The sequence below is a fragment of the Artemia sp. Qi Xiang Cuo genome, chromosome 4 (assembly GCF_049724085.1).
Source record: "Artemia sp. Qi Xiang Cuo chromosome 4, ASM4972408v1, whole genome shotgun sequence".
In the NCBI taxonomy this organism is placed as follows: Eukaryota; Metazoa; Arthropoda; class Branchiopoda; order Anostraca; family Artemiidae; genus Artemia; species Artemia sp. Qi Xiang Cuo.
This window is the reverse complement of record NC_142797.1, coordinates 30,125,638-30,144,829: the sequence shown is the minus strand read 5'-3', so window position 1 is coordinate 30,144,829 and position 19,192 is coordinate 30,125,638. Positions and strand designations below refer to the sequence as shown.

The following is a 19,192-nucleotide window of genomic DNA, read 5'->3' as shown; positions in this document are numbered from 1 at the left end:
TCAAGCCTCCCTGTAGCTGTGAACATATCACGGCTGAAATACAGCACAATACAATTAAATAAGTTAAAGATGAGATGTTGCTAATGGCTCTTTCACACTACGCTGTAGAACCTTTCACATTAGCATAAGTTACAACCTCACGTTACCTTATGTCATCTGAACGGGCAAATTGTGTCTGTAACGTAGGCAGTAGAAGAACCACACTTGAGGTCTGCTTGGAAATTTTCGTTACTTGTGTTTATATTAAGTTATGAAAAAGTCAACGTAACAGTAACAAAATGAAATGCTGAATCAACAATTCGTGACAATGAAAACTTTTCCTTGAAAGCCTTTTTTACTTGAAATGGAAGGATATTCTTAGTGTAACATATCTTAACTACTTAGCATAGAAAATTATTTATGCAGTGTTAAAGCAGCTTAATGATCCATAGCTAAAGGTGAGGTTGAGTATTAACCTTGTTTTGTACAAGACCCACGCTGAGTTTTGGGTTAAAAGCACTAAGAAAGCTCTAAACTAACTACTAACAGAAAGAAGGTATAGCTCAAATTCAAAAACAGCCCAAAAACAGCTCAAGATCTATGTAGTCTTGAGTGGCCTTCACCAAACGTTTATGTAATTTGCTATGCTAAGTGGTTAAGTAACGTTACGTTAAGTTATAGCCTTTCACACTTAAACAAATCCTTTCACGCTAGGCTAATGTAACAATCCATAAGACCATCGTAATCATCACAATCATCATAAGCAAACTAATCAGATATTAAAAATGTCGAATAGAAAGGAAATTCAAGCTCTGGTCAAGCGTGAAAGGCTTTCTAGGAACCGCTTGTTAGTTTACTTTCAAAGTTTATTGATTGTGCTTCCAGTGATACAATTTTGTTGTTAAAATATTGACCTTTTCATTAAGTGACATAAATAACATGACATGCATAACGTAAAACTGTATGCAGAGCTCGAGTCTAGCTGACGCTGCACCTCTCCCTATATTTTTAAAATGTTTTCTTAAACTCCCAAGGGTCGCCACAAAATCTGAGCCGTCATTTGTCAGAATAGTGATTACAAATACTTCACCTACTTTCCCCTTTGGGTGGTTTTTTTGGTGTTTCTGGCATTCTTTGGTCATATACAGTTACTCTTTGAAAGATTTCTTGTCGACATTTTTAGTTTGTAGATAAACATACTGTCCTAAGGGACCTTGCTTGAAACTTTACAGTTGTAGCTCTTAAAAATGTTTTTGTTGTTATTGTTCTTCGAACCTGTAAATTACAAACCTATTTTTGGATTAACTAACTACATAAAAAATTTATTGCTGAAATTAAAATCACACTGCTTTATTTATTTTAATTATAATTAATTATTCATTTATAAATAAAAATTAGTTGTGATTTATGTCATAATTTCACTATTGAATTATAATTAATCTAATTTAATTATAATTAAATGAAATAATTAATTATAATCAAAAATTATTTGCAGTTCATTGAATAGAAAATAAATACCAATTTCAGAGTTTGTTATTATTTTCTTTTTAACATTATTAGTTCATCCTACATTGGCCTTCGATTTCCAGAATGTCGGGCCATGGGTAACTTAAGGAGGAACCGAAAACCTCTGAACTTCTGTAAAATTTCAATCATCAAAAAATACTTAATACAAATCTTTTACTTTGAATTTTATTGTGAACTTTATCTCCAAATCCTTTCTTATTCTAGAGTACTTTGATTCTCCAGAAAAACTATAGGTCACTTTAATGACCTTAGGTCATAAAACTAAAAAGGGAAGCAAATATTCACTGAATCATTTTACAAAGACAATAATTGTCTTAGTTCCAGAGTTTTAAAACACTTCTTATTATTTATTTTCATTAATCAATATTGAAGAAAGGAGCTTGAAATTCCCATCAAGTAGGCTACATTTTAGCTCAGGTTTGACCAATCGGCTACCTTCTGAAAAAAATAGTAAAATAATAAATAAAATAATAAAATAAAAAGTATGTAATTGTAAATTTATTACTGTGCCAAGCATAACAATGCATATATATATATATATATATATATATATATATATATATATATATATATATATATATATATATATATATATATATATATATATATATATATATATATATATATATATATATATATATATGCATAAACAAATAAATAAGTGAATAAAATGCACATTGATAAAAAGCTAAATTAAAAGAAAAATCCGCCCCACTCTAGGGAAACTATTCACAATAAACACGAATAACTAAAAGTACAAAATATTGTTTAATGGGGAGAATGAAGCCGTAAACGATCGTTTCGATTTACCAATTCTTAATTAATTACACAGAACTTACTAACCAGAATATGTCGCTGCCGCTGTTTCGTATTTCTACGTACAGATAGATAGATAGATAGATCGTGTATTTCCAAAGCCCTAAAGCCATATACACACAAAAATTTGTGAAAAATAAAGAAATCACAACATATATTTGGTGGTATAACAAAACCTATTACCAAACAGAATATATACAAATGAGGGTAATCCTGCAGAAAGACTAATTCTGAGAAAGAAACACAATAATAATAAAAAAGTGAAACCATAGAAATTTCTCATTAAAAAGTCTTTCAAAATATAATCTTCCTGCCGTGATTTAGCCCCCCACTCCCGCATAACGGGACAAATATGTCTCTTGATAATATGTTTTTCTGTTGTTCTTCATTTCTGATAAATGGTCGCGTCTGCGTGGAACAGGCGTTTTATACTTAACGCGCTCTGTAGCATCGCGTCATCGTGAAAGAATGAGACCAATTAAATAAATGTATTATTTATATACTATTTTAAAACATGGATTAAAATGGTACGGAATACTGAAAATCTGATAAACAGAAACTTCATGTATATTATAAAACAAGAACTTAATTATTATAGGGTCTGTTGTAGTTTTGTATAATGTCTATTCCATAAAGGCCATATTTATTTTGCCAAAAAAGCCTAGGGTTATATCTTGCCCCAATAGGGGGGTTGGCGATTGCCATTGTAGAGATGATTATATATGGACAGAGGGTTCTTGTGAATTCAATGATACCCCTCTTTTTGTTATTACAACGTTTTTTTTAGAAGTATTATTCATGCAGGATTGCCAGAATGAGTATATTGCCGTTGATTTCCTAAACCATATAGAATTTTAATAATATTGTCACTTTTTGTAGATCAACGAATTGAACATTCAAGTCAACGACCTCCGTGGCAAGTTGTAAGTATTGTTATTTTTTCTAACCTTGAATGTTAAAGCTCTTTTTTGACGTAATATTGACTGAACCCTAAAAACAGAGCACCTTTCAAGATACAAGCAGCCAGGATAAAGTAAACGCATAGTATAAAGACGGAAAGATAATTTATCAAGTTGAGTTATTCTAACAGTCCTGAGGAGCTACAGTCTCTGCTAGATTATTTACTGGCTACTGTGATAAGATTTTTCTTCCTGTGCCATCGAGGTTGAGAGTGAGGCATAGAGTGCAACTTATTTATGGCGACTATCAAGCAATTGATTTACTAATTCAAGTATTTCAAGACAAAATGAGACGGTAAAAGTCCAGTATTTTTAACGAAATTTCTAAAATTTTCATTTGATTGACTGTTCTTAGGAAATCCAAATTGGGAAAATTTAGCGGAACATATTATAATAAAACAAGAAAGGCTATTTCTGATATGAAGCAAACATAATAAGAGTTACAAAGAGAAAATGTTCTACTTCAGGCAGATGTATCGTCAGCAATTCTTTTCGTGGGAGCGGGGAGCAGGTTTAATGAAATGGCTGGTAACTTTTACCGAACAAGATCAGTATTTTGGTAAAAAATGGTCATACAAATTGGTTAAATTACAGAACAAGTGCCTTAAAAACGAAAAAAACTCAAACTTCATGCTAAAATTTGAGCTTTTTTCACCGACAGACCAGCCGCATCAGAGTAAACATAATAAATAAAATTCCATAAAACACAGCTTTTAGATGATATACTTGTGTCTTATGTTTTGAGGTCAAAACATAAGACACGATATGTTAGTGTTATGTTAATGTTAGTGTTAGGATAGTGTTATTTATTATGTTATTGTTAGTGTTAGGATAGTGTTAGAAAGTATTTCACGCCATTTTGGTGTATTCAATGCTCCATTTTTCAGATTGTGTATATTTTTGTTTGTTTTTTGCCGCTAGATGTAGGAAAATAGTAACCAATAATTCTGCGATCCTTTAGCTGTGTCTTATAAGGAAAATTGGTTATAAATAATTTCCCAATTAAATATATGCCCTGTCAACTCCCTTCTTTTTACTCTAGACCATGCTCTTTACCCTGCCGTGTTCTATACTCTGTGCTACATTTTTCCAGGAGAATTCTTCCAATAAGTCTTCTCCTCTCTAGATTTCTTCCACCTCCCCTCCTGCCGTTCAGATATACGTATGAGGGTAATATTTTATCTTGCAGTATATTATTATACAATAAAGAAGCTGTCAACCCATAGCATCCATATAGGGTAAATTATATCTCCTCTGCATTTATTTGAAAAATCTCCCGGTGAAAGTTAGAAAATATTAGCTTAAAAACGTACTTTTCTAGAATTCGTCTTCTTTTGTCGACCTTTACTGTTCTACGTCAAAAAATTGCAGACATCACCACTTTCAGGCCGAGTAGTCTTTTTAGTTGCTGAAAACGGGCACTAGAGCTTTCAATTTCTATATATACATATATATATATATACTTTACAGCCACTGACTCTAAACTATCCCCCATGGAAAATAGAAGAAAAAACAACAAAAAATAAGCCCACAGGCCACATCAGTAACTGTCCTCGAAAACAATATGAATTTTTGTAATATTTTAGGTCGGGGCTTTTAACTTCTACTCTGGGTTAATCTTAGACATGCGGAATTCCACAGTGCAGTTCTTAACAAGATTGTCCCTTTTTTTAGGGTGCTTTCCAACATTTTTTCAAAATCTTCCAAATTTAATAATGCTAATAAATTTTTATAACTAATTTTAAACTTAATGATTTCTAACTGTAAGTGTTTGAAATCACTGTACAAAGTAAATAATTTTGATGCATCCATTTGTATAAAAATTCCTTTTTTAGTATTTTGGCTCAAATTGAGACTGGTCTCTGTTTACTTGCAGCTCGTTCCCACAACTTGTTTTACTTTTTAATAGTATTTTTGGAACTCTAGGATTTTCCAATTGCTTTAACATCAATATCTACTCTTAACCTACTCTAAGTTAAACATAAGTTTATTTGAAAGCTCAGGCATGTTGAGAGAGCTGAGACTCATAATTTAAACTTTCATTTTTAGTGTCAAACCAACATTAAAGAAAGTTTCCAAATATGAGAATAAATTTGCCAAACTCCAAAAGAAGGCGGCTGAATTTAACTTCCGCAACCAACTTAAGCAAGTCAAAAAGAAGGAATTCACCCTGGAAGAAGAAGATAAGGAGGTAATCAAAATTTACACTTATTTTATGTCGATTTTGAAAATGTTTCAAATGCTTCATTCATTCTAAGCTTGATACCTACCAATAATATAAGGGGATCTCTCAACAAATATGTAATATAATATTTGTTTATTATTGATAAATGTGTTTTTTCAACATTTCTTTCAAAATTAGACTTACAACAAACTCCCTCTAAACTGATAATTTTAGATCTATTGATCGACTCAACTAAGTAGATTGGATCTACATTGATATTAGAGTGGATATTAAGCTATATTCCAAAATATTTATATTCCAAAAAATATTTATATTCCAAGCTATATTACTACTTCTACTACTACTAATAACTCATCGCAGCACCAAGCCGCCTGAGGCCAACACAGCTACGCACGCTCCACCTCCACCCCAATCTATTCAAAGCCTCCACTTTTACACCCGCCCACGAAGTTCCCATTTCCTTTAAGTCTTTTTTTATGACGTCCTCCCACCCCAGATGGGGACGACCTGCTTTCCGTTTAGCCCTAGATGGTTGGCCGAAAAGAACAATCTTCGGCAATCTGTCATCCTTCATCCGTACAACATGCCCTAACCACCTCAACCTTTCTTTCATTATAGACCTAGAAAGCGGTATTGAACCACATTTTTTGTATAACCTATTGTTTGACCAAGCTATATTCCAAAATGTTTTCTGGATTCCCCCAAATGTAATCTGGTTTACTGAAATCTTTCGAGAAATTAAGGCTCGTAAATAGAGAGTGTTGGCAATAAATACAAATTGTTTATTTTTGGTGAGAGTTCAGCCAACCCAAGTTTTTTTTAGGGGATCTCTGGCAACCCTGAAGCGGAAACCTCGTGTCCATTATATTCTCAATATTTTCAAAGATTTTTCTTTGCTGTACGTTATATTCTGAAAACCGTCAAAGTTCTTTTTTTCTTTCCAAAACCTTTTCAGCATGCTCAATCGACTGGGTTAGTTTGTTTTCCTGATTTGATTCTCAAGATAATTAGTAATGTATAGGCCGTATTAGGTACTAAGAAGTATCAAAAGCAGTTTGTGTTCTATATTTAATTTCTTGTAGTTTTAACATTGAATTTAAGCATGATTATGACTATTTTAAGATGAGATAATACTCTATTGACAAAGAACTGCAACGAGTCTCTAAATCCGAAGTGGCGGTCCAATCTACAAATATTGAAAACAAAATCTGAAACACTAATACTAATGCCAGTCTTCTGGTGCTGGGGTCGGACCTGTTTGGGTCTGAAGTTGAGGCAGCAGCTTCCTGACGTTGGTATTCAGGTATCCCAAAACAGGGGTATAGATTGCTGATTTTATTGTTTAAAAAAATCATTAAAATTATAAAGAGAGGATGATAGTTCCTCTATGAATAGAGGCATCTAAGGGATCATCACTTGCAAGAATTGGTGCGCTGTCTGGAAACTAGAAGTCAGGAGTGCATATAAAAGCACATAGGGGGCAAATTTTTGTTAATGTCTTATATCCACACTCTCCACTCCCGAGAAACAAAAATGTAAAGTTAAAAAATACATTTATTTTTTGCCAGAAAGTATTAATGGCTCTCTACCTAACGTTAAGAAGGTACTATCGCGTCACCAATTTTATTTATTGGCTTTCATTAGGCACCAAAATCAGCTAGCTGCTATTTCGACTTGACATGCCTTAAGGTTCCGAACAACATTGCCATTACTTTGAAGCGAACTGTACCATTTTTCTGACTAAAATTGTACAGCCAAAGGATAACTTGTATTATCTGAACAACAGGTTAAAATTTACCATTAAAAAAGAAAGTTTTTAGTGAATTAAAACTTGAACCAAGCAGGAAAGGAGTGAGTAAAACCAAAATCTACAGGAAAATTTGTACTTTATAAAAAAAATTCAGAATGTAACTCATTGTACCGGGGCCTCTAAATTGTACCAAGAAGGATACAAAATTATAAAACTCGGTCCTCCTGCCGTGGGACAAAACAGGGTATAGCTACCAAAATGTATATAAAGTTCATCATATTTTAAGGAAACCTGTAATCTCCATAATGAAACATATTCGCTTATCTATAGCCTTTAGACATAAAAAAATATACTCTTTTGATAGCGTCCAAAAAATCACTGACTTTGATTGCGGAAATATTTCGGAGGAACTGTTATTCATTGTATAGCATTATTTGATTGCTTCAGATTACTGATTGGCTAAGTGTAACAGACACTGGCCAATTTGATCAAGGTATCGAATTGAAACTTTCAGCATTTTTTTGTGGGGGAGGATTTTATGGTAGTTAGTGGGGGCAAAATGTTTTTTGTTGCAGTCCTTGCAAAGGAGTTTACGCTACGTTTTTTATTTTTGGGGCTGCCATTCAGCATTCATTTTTTTGGTAGTAATAGCACAAAGGTGACAAGTGGGCTAACAAACATTTTCGTACTTTGTAGATGAAACAACAAATAGTTTAAGACACTGCAGAAGGAATTTGCTATCAATAAACACAAGCAAAACAAGTAGGTATAATATTTGAATGCAACCGATTAAAAAGGGCTTAATTACTATTTGAGTAAGTGCTCAGATTAATCTAACTGCCCAAAAGTCTTTAAAGAAAAACAAAAAAAAACTCTTCCCAATAAGTCTTAAGTAAGAATAAGATAAAAATTACACGTTAAAAGGACAATCCGCCTGAAGACCCTATCAACAACAACAGCAGCAACAGAAAGGACTTATTTTATAAATACATGTCAGTGTGCCAGTGTCAAGTCAAACGCATTACGATACTCCCCCTTTTGTATTTCAAACAAGCAATAATAGAAAGGGTAGGCCTATGTCATGAATTTTTGTTGTTGTAAGAATCTCTTTGTTTTTTTTTTAGGCTGTGACCATAGCATATTTACATTCGTCTGGAGAACTGGAGTAGTATTCATATTGGAAAAAAATTACTTATGTTATTATATAGCATTAAAAATGCATTAATTACCTAATTGAAGATGTTAACAGTTTTCAGGAGTTGTAAACTCTTCTTTTTGTTTTAAAATGTTTTCTTTTCTGTTTTTCAGAAAAAGCCCGAGTGGTCCAAAAAACCGGGCGATGAAAAGAAAGTAAGTGAAGGCGAATCAGGAGCCCCGGGATCCGAGGACGCCGTACCAGTTGAAGCGGCCGCCTAGTCCATTCAACATCACTCAATCTCTTTACTCCCACCCCTACCCCCTTTTTGTTTATTTATTCTTAGTTTTAGTGTGTCCACAACTGGAAGAACCTGACTTTCACCTCGGACTTTCTTTATTTCTTACCTAGATGACCTAGATTAGAATAGAAAAAGGTATGTTTCAGCGAGTTTGAAATGCAATATATTAACGCTTTAAACACTTATTTTCAAGGTACTAGACTTTATTTCTTTTCATACTAATTTATATATTTAAACTGCTTATTTTCATTTTATTTCCTGCTTTTAATGTTAGTATATCCCCTTTTCTAACCTTTCTTCCACCCTTCGTTTCGGTCCCGGAGGCTAATCTGCTAATATTTCATTTATTTTATTACTTTATAGCTTTTTTTCGATTCACATTTTAATTTTATTTAGAGTTTTGTTTTTAACATTTCTAATCAGTTTCAGCTGTAATCCTTGTAACAAGCTTATCTTGTCGTTACGGAGTTTGGCCTGAAGCAGGGACGTCGTTGAGACGAAGTAGTAGAGATCGCTGCCCCTTCATATTTTCAATGAGACACGAGGTATCGGAAAATTTTCACAAGAAAATGTTTCAAGAAATATTTCATGTAGTAGCGTACGCCGTACCCTCCCCCCCCTCAAATCGTCGTGAAATGGCGTCCCTGGCCTGAAACGCATTCTGTATTTTCGTAATACTTTTGATGTTTAATAGGTCAGAATTTTTAGTTGGTATATTATGGTTGCGAGCCGTCCATAAGCCAAATTGATTAAGTCTGCGAAATGACCATGGGAATTTAAAAAAAATATATATCACTGGTTTATATTATCAAACACCCGGTAAAGATAATCTTCAATTTATTTTATTTTTTGTTGCTTTGGGTTTGAAAAAGCTATTAAGTAAAATACTATAGAATATAATGCAACACTTTAACTCAGTCAGAAAAGACTAAACAATAAAGAAATAAAACAGGACACAGTAAGCTAACGCATAGTCCTAGTAAATATTTTTTTTAAGTAGCTTCTAAAAGTCGTGGGGGACATTTTTTCTTTTCTTTTGAGTATAGAAAGCTGAGAGTCAACGATGTGGTTTGACGCTAAATTCGTCGAATTATAAAAAACATTGCATTAATCAATTTATCCCCTGATCGGCTCAAATGCAGCTTTGTTTTATCTCTTTGTTAATGGGATAAGATGATGATAACTATTTGCCTACTGCAAAGTTTCAATGGTGTTTCGCTTGTAGGCACATTTTTACTGAACTAATTTCATCCTATTTTATTATGAATAAAAAATATCGTAATTATAGGCATGCGTGGTTGATAACGGGATATCTCTAAATCTAATAAAAAATTTATTCGAAGATTTCCTCTCTTTTGGAGTGTATGTCTAAAAAAGTGGCTTAGCTTTTTGACGCTTAGGTTTTGATGGTTTATAAAAGTTAATTTCACTTGTTTTTTATTCACATTCTTTTAAATCAAAATATCATTCAGTGTATAGGTAGTTTGGGCTCGAACAAGGGTTATTCAGGGGAGTGTTACCGGTCTACCCCCCTCCCCGTTTGTTTGACAGAAAAAAACAGAACCACCTACCGTTGATAGAAAAATAACCAAAATAAATATAAACAAGTTTTGATACGTTTTGTGAAGTTTCTTTTGTAACCCCCCCTCCCCTTGGAAAATTTACACACCCTCTCAACAAAAATCCTGGATACACCCTTGGGCTCACCATATGTTGCATAACATACAGCATTACTGAAGCTCCAAAAATTATGAAAATTATATTATTACGAAATGTCGACAAATAATAAAAAGGAATCATAAATTTATGAATAACTTGGTGTTTTCCAATAAAGAGTACAATTTTAAGCTTCAACAGTCCAATTTAAGGTGTTCTGCAAAATATAAGAAGCAAGGGCGGATCCAGGATTTTTTTTCGGGGGGGGGGGTTTACTAATTTTTTACTCTTTCGGGGGGGGGGGCTTACTAATTTTTTACTCAGTTTTCGACTAATTCTACTGATTTTTACCTAGGTTTTACTAATTTTTGACTTATTTTCGGCTCGGTCAAAAATTTCGGGGAGGGGGGTCAAACCGGGTAACCCCCCCCCCCTTGGATACTGCCTTGATAAGAAGTCATTTCATAATTTAAGTAAATGAAGATCAATAGAACAAGTTTGAAATTTAAAGGGGATGGTTTTCAAATATTTAGAGTAAATTTTATAACTATTCTACAGAGATTTTTACCATAAAAATAATTTTGGCTGTTGTGTGCGTATGTGTATGTGTGGTTATGTGCTTGTGTGTGTGTGTTTGTGTGCTTGTTTAAGTCACAGTTATGATAGTAATGAAGCCGAATGAAAGACAATATCAACATATTTACACCGGAGAAGATAAAATTCAATGTAAATTCAAAGCAACTAATGAGTTACTAAAAATTTACGTATCAGCTTATATACTAAAGCTTATAGTGACTAAAAAGTTTGGTGTTTTAATAGATCCTTCCAAGAATTCTTGATTTGGGTGTCACTTTCAAGAAGAAATGAAGCTCGCTATAAAGTCGATTTACAAAATACTGAAAATTTCAACTTATATTTGGTATTAATTACATAGAGTATTGTTGAAAGAAATTTAGTCATTTTCTGAAGAGAAACGGTCGTATTATTCCAAGTACGGAAAATATTCCAAAATATTAAAATACAAATATTGTGTTCAAATTTTAGAATACAGTGAATTATGTTTCTTCTTAAATATTAGCGCAAATTTCAAAGGGGTCCAATAATTTGTGGAAAGGAATGGTCTATTGATTATGAAGGTAGTTTTTCAACCGAAATTGGGTTTTTATTGGTTTTCTTGGAGCTCATTTTCATGGTTTTATGATTTTCTAGGAAGGAGAAGGCGCAGAAGGTGGTGCAGAAGGTGCCACTGAAGGAGAGGCTACGTCAGATCCCGCAGCAGAAGATGCACCTGCTGTAAGTTATTCACTGAGCCAAATTGTAAATAGTTTTGGTGCAACAAATTTAGCCTAAATATTAATAGGAAGAGAGAGAAATATCATTTTTATACTGCTAGATTATAAAAGTTCCAATGGGAGGCTGAAAATATGTTTCTTCTCAAAATGGGAATGGTCATTCTTAGAGTTCGTGGTTTGGTTCGCGCGAATATCATAGGAGTTGCATAGGCTCAATCACAATATAACTTTTAATTTATGCCCGACATTACCATGTGCCTAAATTGAAATTATCAAAATGTACAATTTTAATAGAAATTTGATGATACTTTTATAAAAGAAGAGTGTAATTACACTCTTCGTCGAAAATTTAGACCATGGATTAATAGTGAAGAGTTGGAAATAGTTGTTTTCATATTTGTAAAATATTCCAAAACCCGTTCCAGTCCAGTAATTCAGCAAAGTTAGCAGTGTTTTAGCAAAAATAGCTTCTCTCAGTCTTAAAAACTTTCCCTTTAGTTTCACACTATTGTTTTCTTCTCTGAAGTCCCGGTAAAGATAATGTTTAACTTTTTGGCAACTATCGGGTGTAAAATAAATAAGGAGGTACAACATGTTATTTTGTACTACCTGCTTGAATTGTACCACTCAACAAATGAGGGTATGCAAGATTTCTCACACTTGTCACGGGTAGATACCACAGTGCAAGTACCAGGACTCTCCTTTGCGCGTTTACGACGATTTTGGGGTTGGGTGGGAGTGTAAGGCTGGGGAAAATACCAAAAATCCGAGGCTCAGAATGAGCATTAATCTCGGACGTTGTGTACAGGATATCTTTACTCCCAGTCAGAGTGGCTTGTTTAAACTTCTGTAGGAGAAAGGACTCGAACGGAGCATGAGAACTTACCTCGACCGTATATCATTTTAAAGCCCTTTTTTGTATTTTCTCTGTTGTTTTTTTTTTGTTTGTGCTTTAGTGAGAGTGAAGTAAAAAGGCTGGGCAGGCAAACTTTAAATGAGATCAGACAAATGATGCGACAAACCTTAGGAGGTAATTTTTGGGGGAGGGATTTTTTGAATAATTTATGAGAGAACAGCAGCTTTGAGAGTGATTTTGTCATCTTGTGGTTATCAGCTTAAATCAACTTATAATCCCTCCCGAGTGTTATGTTTTTGGAACTTTGGTTTTTTGTGGAATCTAAGGGGAGGGGGGGGGGGTAGAAATATTTCTTGACAAGATTAGAATTGCCAGATCCGCAGTAAGTCATCTTTTGAGATCGTATGGTTAAAAATCAGCGATGAAAAAAAATAATGCTTAATAAATGCTGCCATAAAATTCAAATGAGGGTTTCAAAATATATGAATTAGGAACATCTTGCTAGATATAGTTAAAATTTCCCTATTAAAAAAAAATTATAACTAAATGATTTTTTCATTATCGCTATTAAACACTAAGGAGAATTTTTGGTTCTTAAATACAAAAGCTCCATTGGATTAATAATTGGAATTTGGGTAGCTCCAAAGCAGCTCCAAAAGATTTTTATATGAGGAATCTGGTCAAAATGACCTTTCTCATGGTAGCGTAGCCTAAGGTACCAAGCCTTCCACCTAGTAAGACCTATTGCTATAATGATCTAAAGGCAAGATGCAACACAAGTTATAAAATATTAACGGTTCATTTAAAATCCAATTTATTGAGCTATGTTTTATATTAATAATTGATATTGAAAGTTACTCACAAATGGATGTTTAATTTGTAGACTTCTTAAGTTGTATTTCTAGAAGTAATTTTTATTAAAGATTAATACAGCTAATCTATGCTAACAGAAAATGTAAAAAAAAATTTGTATCTCAAGCCAAACATGGTTATAGCAAAGATAAAACCTACTAAAAGTGAATAGTTAGAAAATACAGGTAGGTTTACTTACACTTTAAGAGATAGGTTTTAATGCATGCGAAGTTTCACCTATATTATTCTTGCTAAAAATATCTCACCCAAAGCCCAAAATATATGCTCCCCATAAACTAAAAACATTTGCCTATATATACTTTTCCAACAACAAAGATACCACAAGACTTTCCCAGAATAGCTTCTAGATCTATAAATTGGCCTTTAGGTTAGATAATATTTGCCTTCTTTGTCAAGAAAATATGATTTTAATTTCACGGTATGAACTTAAATTGACGTTTTCGTCTGTGAATTTTCAATCTGATGTTTCCAAGTCATGAAACATTATTTGTCATAAAATTTTTGTGGCAAAAGGGCTTTGACTTCCAACTATTACACAGCAAACCTGTAAATAGATGCGTTTTTACTTTCTTGAATTGGATTTTATGATCCTAAATACTTTTAATTCCACTGCCTTGACATCCCAGGCTTATTCTTAAAGAATAGTTCATACTCCGATAGCCATCAGTCACCTACCAAAAGTAATTATTAATTAGAAGACTTTCTAGCTAATTTGGTTGGAGACTCTCAGGTCGTAAAATATTTCGCCATTTTGAGTCTGGAGTTATTTGAACTTTTTATGGCAGGATAAACCAGGGTACAACCTTAAGTAAAGGTGTTTCTCCTCACTGCAATGACGTAAAGTACAACATTCACTGGTACCTTTTGCTTCTTCAAGTACTATTGGAAGTTATGTGTTTACTGAGATTTAACTGATAATGTTTATCATGTTGTCTTGATTCAATTAAAGATTTTGTCTTGTTTTCCAGTTTCCACAAAGGTCATTATCTCTCCCCTCCCCCTCCCTGGTGGTGCCCATGCTTAGATTAAAGGCTTTCCTCAAATAAAATTTGAAATAATTTTTTTTTTCTAGGCTGAATCAGCGGAAGGTGCTCCCGCTGAGACACCAGCAGGAGAAGAACAGCCCCCAGCTGAAGGTGAAGCCGTACCAATAGAAGGTACTTTTTATATTTATGAGATTAAATACTAGGTTTATGGATTTCAACAAATTTAGGAAATATAATAGAAATATATGATATCTATGACAGTAGATTATAAGATTGAACCATTACAGGAGTACCAAATACTCTTTGACTCTAAAATCACGGGAAATACATTGACAGTGTTGTCAAAAAAAGTTCAACAAACCAAATGGTACCGCAGAATCGATTCAAAAGATCCTTAATGATGTGTGAAATAAAGTAACACAGTAGTACTTGGAGTAGGATCAAGAAACCTTATTCTGGGGCGGGAACTACTGTCTTGGGTTATATTCTCTCTATTTTTCATTTACCTTCCTTCATAGACAATAATAATACAGTTTAAGGTTTACTTAAAAACATAGGAGAAGGAAACAAGCAAGATGCATCTTTTAATTTATGACTTGAATCTGTTCTACATTAAATAAAAAAATAAATTTTTTTAACTGAAAGTAAGGAGCGACATTAAAACTTAAAACGAACAGAAATTATTCTGCATATGAAAGGGGCTGTACCCTCCTCAATACCTCGCTCTTTACCCAAATGTTTTTTATTGCTTTAAAACATAAATTCGTGTGACATATTCAAACCTTAGCGCAAAGAGTGGAGCGTTGAAATGGGTAGATTCCTTTTCATATATGAACAAATTTCTGTTCGCTTTTATTTTTACAGACACTAATTACTTTTAGTTAAGAACGCTAGTTGTTTTATTTAATTTTCAAACGTTTTTGAACTAATTCAGCGTTGACCTTGGTTCATCGTACAGGAACAACAAAAACGTAAATCGCATATCAATTTTACTTTTTTGGCTAAATGGCTTTCTCGAAATTTTGTTCTGACGTAACTTACGAATTAACCTACGTAACGAACTTCTATATGCGAATGATTTATTACGTATATTAGGGAGTTTGCCCCCTAGTCGATACCTTGCTCTTTACGCTAAAGTTCGAATTTTGTTCGAATCACAAACCCCTGAATCAGAAAGGCCGGTTAATTAGAATAGATAGCTCTTTTGAAAGTAGTAAAAAAACTTTAGTGTAAAGAGCAAGGTATTGACTAGGGGGTGAACCCCCTAATATACGTAACAATTTTTGTTCGTTATAAGTTTTAATTTTGCTCCTTACTTTCAGTTGAAAAAACTAGTTTTTTTTAAATTTATTTTCTGATCGTTTTTTTAAACAATGCTGTGAAATCACGCACCCCCTTCATAGGGATGTCCCTTCCCCCAAGGAAATATCCTCCATGGAAGGATCCTCCCCCGTAACCCTCTCCTCCGACACCCTCCCACCAGAAAAAAATCCCTCCTGAAACGGCTTTATACTTCCCATTAACCAATACTATATGTAAACAATGGGCAAAGTTCATAGCTTGCAGCCCTTCCCCCGGGAAGGGGGAAATTCCGATTTTTAGAGTTTCGGTTACTATTGAGCCGGGTCGCTCCTTACTTACAATTCGTTACCACGAACTGCTCGATTAAATTTGGTTGATGTTAATTTTCAAGTACAGGTAAATTTATATCCTAGTACTATTAGTTGGTGGTTAAGGATGGGCGAATTATGTACTTAATGGCTTTTAATTTTGGAAAATCCAATAATCATGCTTCGAACTTGGAGATTTGAATGATGAATGTTAAATATTTAGGAGCTTTCCCTAAATAATCCCTGACTCATCGCAAGTCACAAGGGGCACACTGTGCTTTTTCTTGTAAATCTTAAAATGGGTAGTTTAGGACACGAGCTCAAAGGCCTCACTTTGGGACTTTCCGTCCTATATATAGAAAATCCTTGTAGGACTTTAATTTCAACAAGGTGTAACACGCCCAGCTTCTGTTAAAGTACACTCATTAAGATCTGTCTTATATGCTCTTAAGCTCTCACAACATAAGCTCATTAAGATCTGTCTTATTCACAACATAATTTTGGACCCTTGCTTGTGGAATTGCATGAATCATGCCACTCCTGGAGGCAAATTTTTGGACCTTCCGGCTATTGTGGTATAAATAGCTATCTTGAAACATTTATCTACTGTCATACGGGGCCGAAGGTGCACAAGGAACTTTGAAGGGGAGCCGAGCTACCCAATTTTCGTGTTTCGTCCTTAATGGAGTATTATAGATTTTGATTTGCTATCAGATGACCTCTCTCCCTAGTTTCCACGGCCATCTGCTTGGCATGGCCAACCTGGGAATAATATGTACGGAAGACACAGAGCTCTATACTATAACTAAGTCAACATGATTGCACTGCTTGTCGTTTTTGTACGTTCTTTTTTTAATGCAAGGGATAGTTGATAATTATTTGTCTTATCGAGGGTAATATCCTCGATAAGACAATTAATTATTAACTATCCCTTGGATTAAGAAAGAGCATGTACACTTGTATGAATTTAAAACACATAATATGCGTTTTAACTTCATACAAGGGTACATGCTCTAAACCTGGTAAGGAAACACAGGGCTTTAAGCTCCCTCCCATAACATTTCAAGATTACCTAATTTCTTGGATTTTCCACATTTGCTTTTGTGTTTCTTAAAATTAGTTTTTTTGTTTTATTTTTTGCCGTGCTGTCCTTCCCTCAAGATTTGAACCTCCTCCTCCCATCCCTCCGTTCTAAACTGACAATCTGGCATTTCTGCTCGTTCTTCGTTCTAAGCATGAATTTTTACGCACAACTGTAGGCTGGTTTGATCTTTATTGGAAGGGATAATATACGTAGTTTCCAAGGAAACTAGTCTTGTATAATTTTTTATCGAAATATTCTAAATTTTCTTAGATGGGACAGGGACACCTTATAATAAGTATCTTATTTAGGGGGTGAGGGCTTTTCCTTTTCCCCTCTGCGTAGAGGTACGGCTACATGTTATTTTATACCAGTTCCCAGTTGCTCAAACAGAGCTTGCAGGTTGTAAACTAGGCAAAGGCTCTTTTAACGGACCATCTAAATGCCCAGGGACATTATTTCCGAATCGGGAGATATTCTGTAAAGGATTTTGATAGTTTTCCATTCATGTCATTTTGTTCTTTTTAGAGCCAAATTTTGAAATAAAGCGAACTTCGAAAAAAATACAGAAGGAACAAAATAGTAAAGTGAATTATTAGAAAAAATGTGAAATTTTTAGATATCAGATGTCAGGGGGAGGAGTTGCTTGTAAACTTGCCCGGGTCACAACTTACAGCTTTGCAAATCAGCAAGCAATTTTTAAGAAAGTACCTTTATCAATGTAAAAAAGGACATATAATCTTAAGCTACTTGTATTCTTAACTACTATTTCAACTAGGTCAAGCCCCACCACCTCCAGCTGAAGGCGAGACAATGCCAGCTGCCTCAGAGCAGCCAGCTGTTCCAGATCAGTCAGCTTCAGACCAACCTGCTACTGAAGGTAAATTGACTATGTGCAACAAATAGTCAGGATGAAATTAAGTGTCGTCATAGATACTCTGTGTAGTCCTTGTCTGTCAGTCTAGATTTTGAAAAACCTTTTTCAATCTCGTTTTATAGCCAAAAGTTTATGCATCAAATATGTTTTATGCTGCAAGTGAAATCACTCAAACATCAAATAAGTCTGAGGCAATGAACTAAATAGAATGGTCAATACTTATAGAGGTTGCCATTTTTAGACAGTAAATGCCATTGCCAAAAATGTTGATCTTGGAATGCATGGTATGTGGCGTATTGTCATTTTTATTTCCATTTTGTCCAATCGCATAATTTTTTTTCAAAGCTCATGATTTGCTCTTTACTTTTCTTCTTATTTTACTAACTAAGCTAAGGTAAATTAAGCTAAATTAAGTCAATTTTAATTAAACTAAGGCTAACTAAGCTAAATTAAGTCAATTTTTAAAGGTGCTCTCACCGAAGCTGCACTAGCAGATGGAGAACCAGCACCTACTGCTGAACCAACTCCTGTTGAGGCAGGTGAAGTACCAGCAGCTGATACCCCTTCTGCCGAAGCATCACCTGCAGAAGCACCACCTGCAGAAGCAGTACCTGCAGAAGCAACACCTGCAGAGGCAACCCCCGTCGAAGCAACACCTGTCGAATCAAACCCTGCAGAAACTGCGCCTGAAGCTGCCGTGGAAGCCCCGGCTGAAAGTTAGGTGGTTACTTCTGGTCGTGGAAGTTATCTGGCGCTTTAGGTTTCATGTTTTTTTTTGTATGTGTTTTAATTTTTGTGAATGGAGTAAGCGATATCTAAGAAATAATAAATGTTAAAGGATTTGCACCCAATTTTATGTTTATCTTAGGATTCTATGTTATATAATTACTCGCAGCCTGTTGCTGCGTAACTCCTATCAATATTTTTCTTTCTAACAATTTAGAATAAAGCTCCCAATTATTAGCTTCTAAAGAACTGAAGAAATGAAGAAAAGAATTATATTTACTTTATATTGATATTTCTGACTCATGTTAGATAACTTCTATATATAAATTTTAGGGTCGTGATTTGTCCTTTACTATGTTGCCGCTGTCGCTGCAACCATGATTAAAGTTAAATTACTATATAAAATACTTATTAAAAGACAAATATATATATATATATATATATATATATATATATATATATATATATATATATATATATATATATATATATATATATATATATATATATATATATATATATATATATATATATATATATATATATATATATATATATATATATATATATATATATATATATA

At 33.8% G+C, this 19,192-nt stretch overlaps 1 protein-coding gene across 4 annotated transcripts in view; it reads left to right on the top strand.

Moving 5' to 3' along the window:
- Window positions 1-18,727, top strand: part of LOC148952981 (uncharacterized) — a 44,986-nt gene extending 26,259 nt beyond the window's left edge. For 3 of the 4 annotated variants that reach the window (XM_089088220.1, XM_089088219.1, XM_089088218.1), the window contains exons 6-12: window positions 3,202-3,245; window positions 5,331-5,472; window positions 8,525-8,566; window positions 11,518-11,601; window positions 14,402-14,486; window positions 17,785-17,886; window positions 18,351-18,727. In XM_089088220.1, the coding sequence (XP_088944346.1) occupies window positions 3,202-3,245; window positions 5,331-5,472; window positions 8,525-8,566; window positions 11,518-11,601; window positions 14,402-14,486; window positions 17,785-17,886; window positions 18,351-18,604 (753 nt within the window). In that variant the 3' untranslated portion in view covers window positions 18,605-18,727. The remainder of the gene's footprint in view (window positions 1-3,201; window positions 3,246-5,330; window positions 5,473-8,524; window positions 8,567-11,517; window positions 11,602-14,401; window positions 14,487-17,784; window positions 17,887-18,350) is intronic. The other variant, XM_089088221.1, reaches the window with a different exon arrangement.
- The last annotated feature ends 465 nt before the right edge of the window (window positions 18,728-19,192 follow it).